The 1779-nt window shown below is 48.1% G+C and overlaps 1 protein-coding gene across 1 annotated transcript in view; it reads left to right on the forward strand.

The window, feature by feature from the left end:
- GAB3 (GRB2-associated binding protein 3) overlaps positions 1-1779 on the forward strand; it is a gene marked incomplete at its 3' end in the record, with an annotated part of 61831 nt that overhangs the window by 56929 nt on the left and 3123 nt on the right. The window contains exon 7 of the mRNA XM_010137610.1: positions 619-700. Within this exon, the coding sequence (XP_010135912.1) occupies positions 619-700 (82 nt within the window). The remainder of the gene's footprint in view (positions 1-618; positions 701-1779) is intronic.

Genomic DNA, 1779 nt, shown 5'->3' on the forward strand with positions numbered 1-1779 from the left:
TACTGGATATACTGGGACAAAATTCAGCTCTGCAGTGGAGAAAGTGCCTAAACCTGGCCTACGTTAAAGCTCTTTGGGCTGCGGAGCCACAGGGCTTCTCAGAAATTGGTTCAGGAAATGCTGCTGTGAAGCAGGGACAGAAATTTAGACCTTTGCTAGGAAGCAAAGCAAGCACAGGTCCTTTCTTAGAGGGTTTTGAACAAAGTGGAAAATGTCCATTGAGTGGTGAGAGGAATGGTCTTCATCTCCGTGTGTAGGATCTTTTTGTTTAGAAGAGAGCCCAGAACCTGTCTTGGCCTGTAGGCTGAGCTGATCTCTCCTCTTGAAGGCAGCACGTGCAGAGCAGACTTGAGGCGAGCATGTGGAACTTGAGGCATTTGCTCTCCATACGCCCATTGCTTTTATTCTGCTTTTTTTAGGGTAAATGAGGGACTTTGCTTCCAGCGCTGACTGAAGTGATCATTTGTTACTGATTTCTGTCTTGGTTGTATTAGTTATGTGCTGTGAAATACTCTGCTGGCTTCTTGCTGTTAATATAAAACTGCATTTTTCTAAACAGTCTGTACTTTTCATGAGCTCTGCTATTGGAATTGTAGTTCCTTTTGTATCTGCTTGCAGCACGGCCACCTCCTCTGGACCTGAGGAACCTCTCCACGATCCGGGAGCATGCTGCTGTGACCAGGATGTGGACTGTGCCTTAGTAAGTCAACAAGAAACCTGCTGTTCCAATCTTTTAAGCCTTAACATTGTGGAATGAAGTTAAAAATAACTTATCACATTCCACATGAAACAGTTTCCTGGCAAAATCCGCAAACAAAAATTCCCCAGGGCTTCTTCCAGCATCCCGCAGGCTTTTGCAGTCTCGAAAAAGCAAAGCTGCCTTTCACGATGGGCAGCTCCAGTGTGTGCAGCATCGTGCAGTGATGCTCAGTCTGTTTTCAAGGTTCCTCTTGAAAAGACTGGACTGTGGTCTGCACTCTGTGGCTGCTGTGAGGGCTAAAAGCTTTTCATGCGTTCGTTATTTTTTTCGAAGTGATAGAGCCATTTTTCTTCCTGAAAATTAATATAACAAAGGAGAACCAGATAAGATAAAGATCTGCCTGACCTGTAGCTTGGGTGTAGACTTCTGCACTGCCACACAGCAGGTCAGACTTGATCTGGTGGTGTGACCTTTTTTCTCTGGAAATTAGTTGTGGGGTAAAATAAACACTTCCAGTCCCAAAGCCCAGGAACTATGAACAGACGATGCTGCTGGGCTCCAAGGGCAATGAAAGACTCATCTTCAGGGAACTCTTGAGCAGGGTAGGACTGCAGCCTGCTGGCTGTGGGGGATCTTGTCACTGTGGGGATGGGCTGACAGGAGAGCCAGCTGCGCTCAAGTGTGCGTGCAAAAGCCAGGAATTCCCACCAACCTCCTCTGCATCCTCTGGGCACAACAGACAAGGTGGTTTTTTCACTAGCCTGGGGGCCAGGCAGGGCTTTTCCACTCCCCCACCTCAGGCGGTCATTTGGAGAGCAGAAGGAACACAAGATGGGCAGGCTCTTGGTTGCAGACCCCTCTCTAGCTGCATGGTCCAAAGCTGGTGAAGCCCTTTGGCACTGCCTGTCCGCTGCTGCCTGTGAGGGAAACCCAGCAGCCTTGCTCCCGAGCATCCCTGCCAGAGCGCTGCAGTTAATTAGTGCTGACACAGTGCAGAGCCCTGAAAGATAACGAGCTCAGAGGGAGTTTGCATGTTTTACATTAACAAAACTAAAAGTATGCCCGGAACTAATAAAGCA

This window comes from Buceros rhinoceros, unplaced genomic scaffold, assembly GCF_000710305.1.
Source record: "Buceros rhinoceros silvestris isolate BGI_N320 unplaced genomic scaffold, ASM71030v1 scaffold13366, whole genome shotgun sequence".
Lineage (NCBI taxonomy): Eukaryota > Metazoa > Chordata > Aves > Bucerotiformes > Bucerotidae > Buceros > Buceros rhinoceros.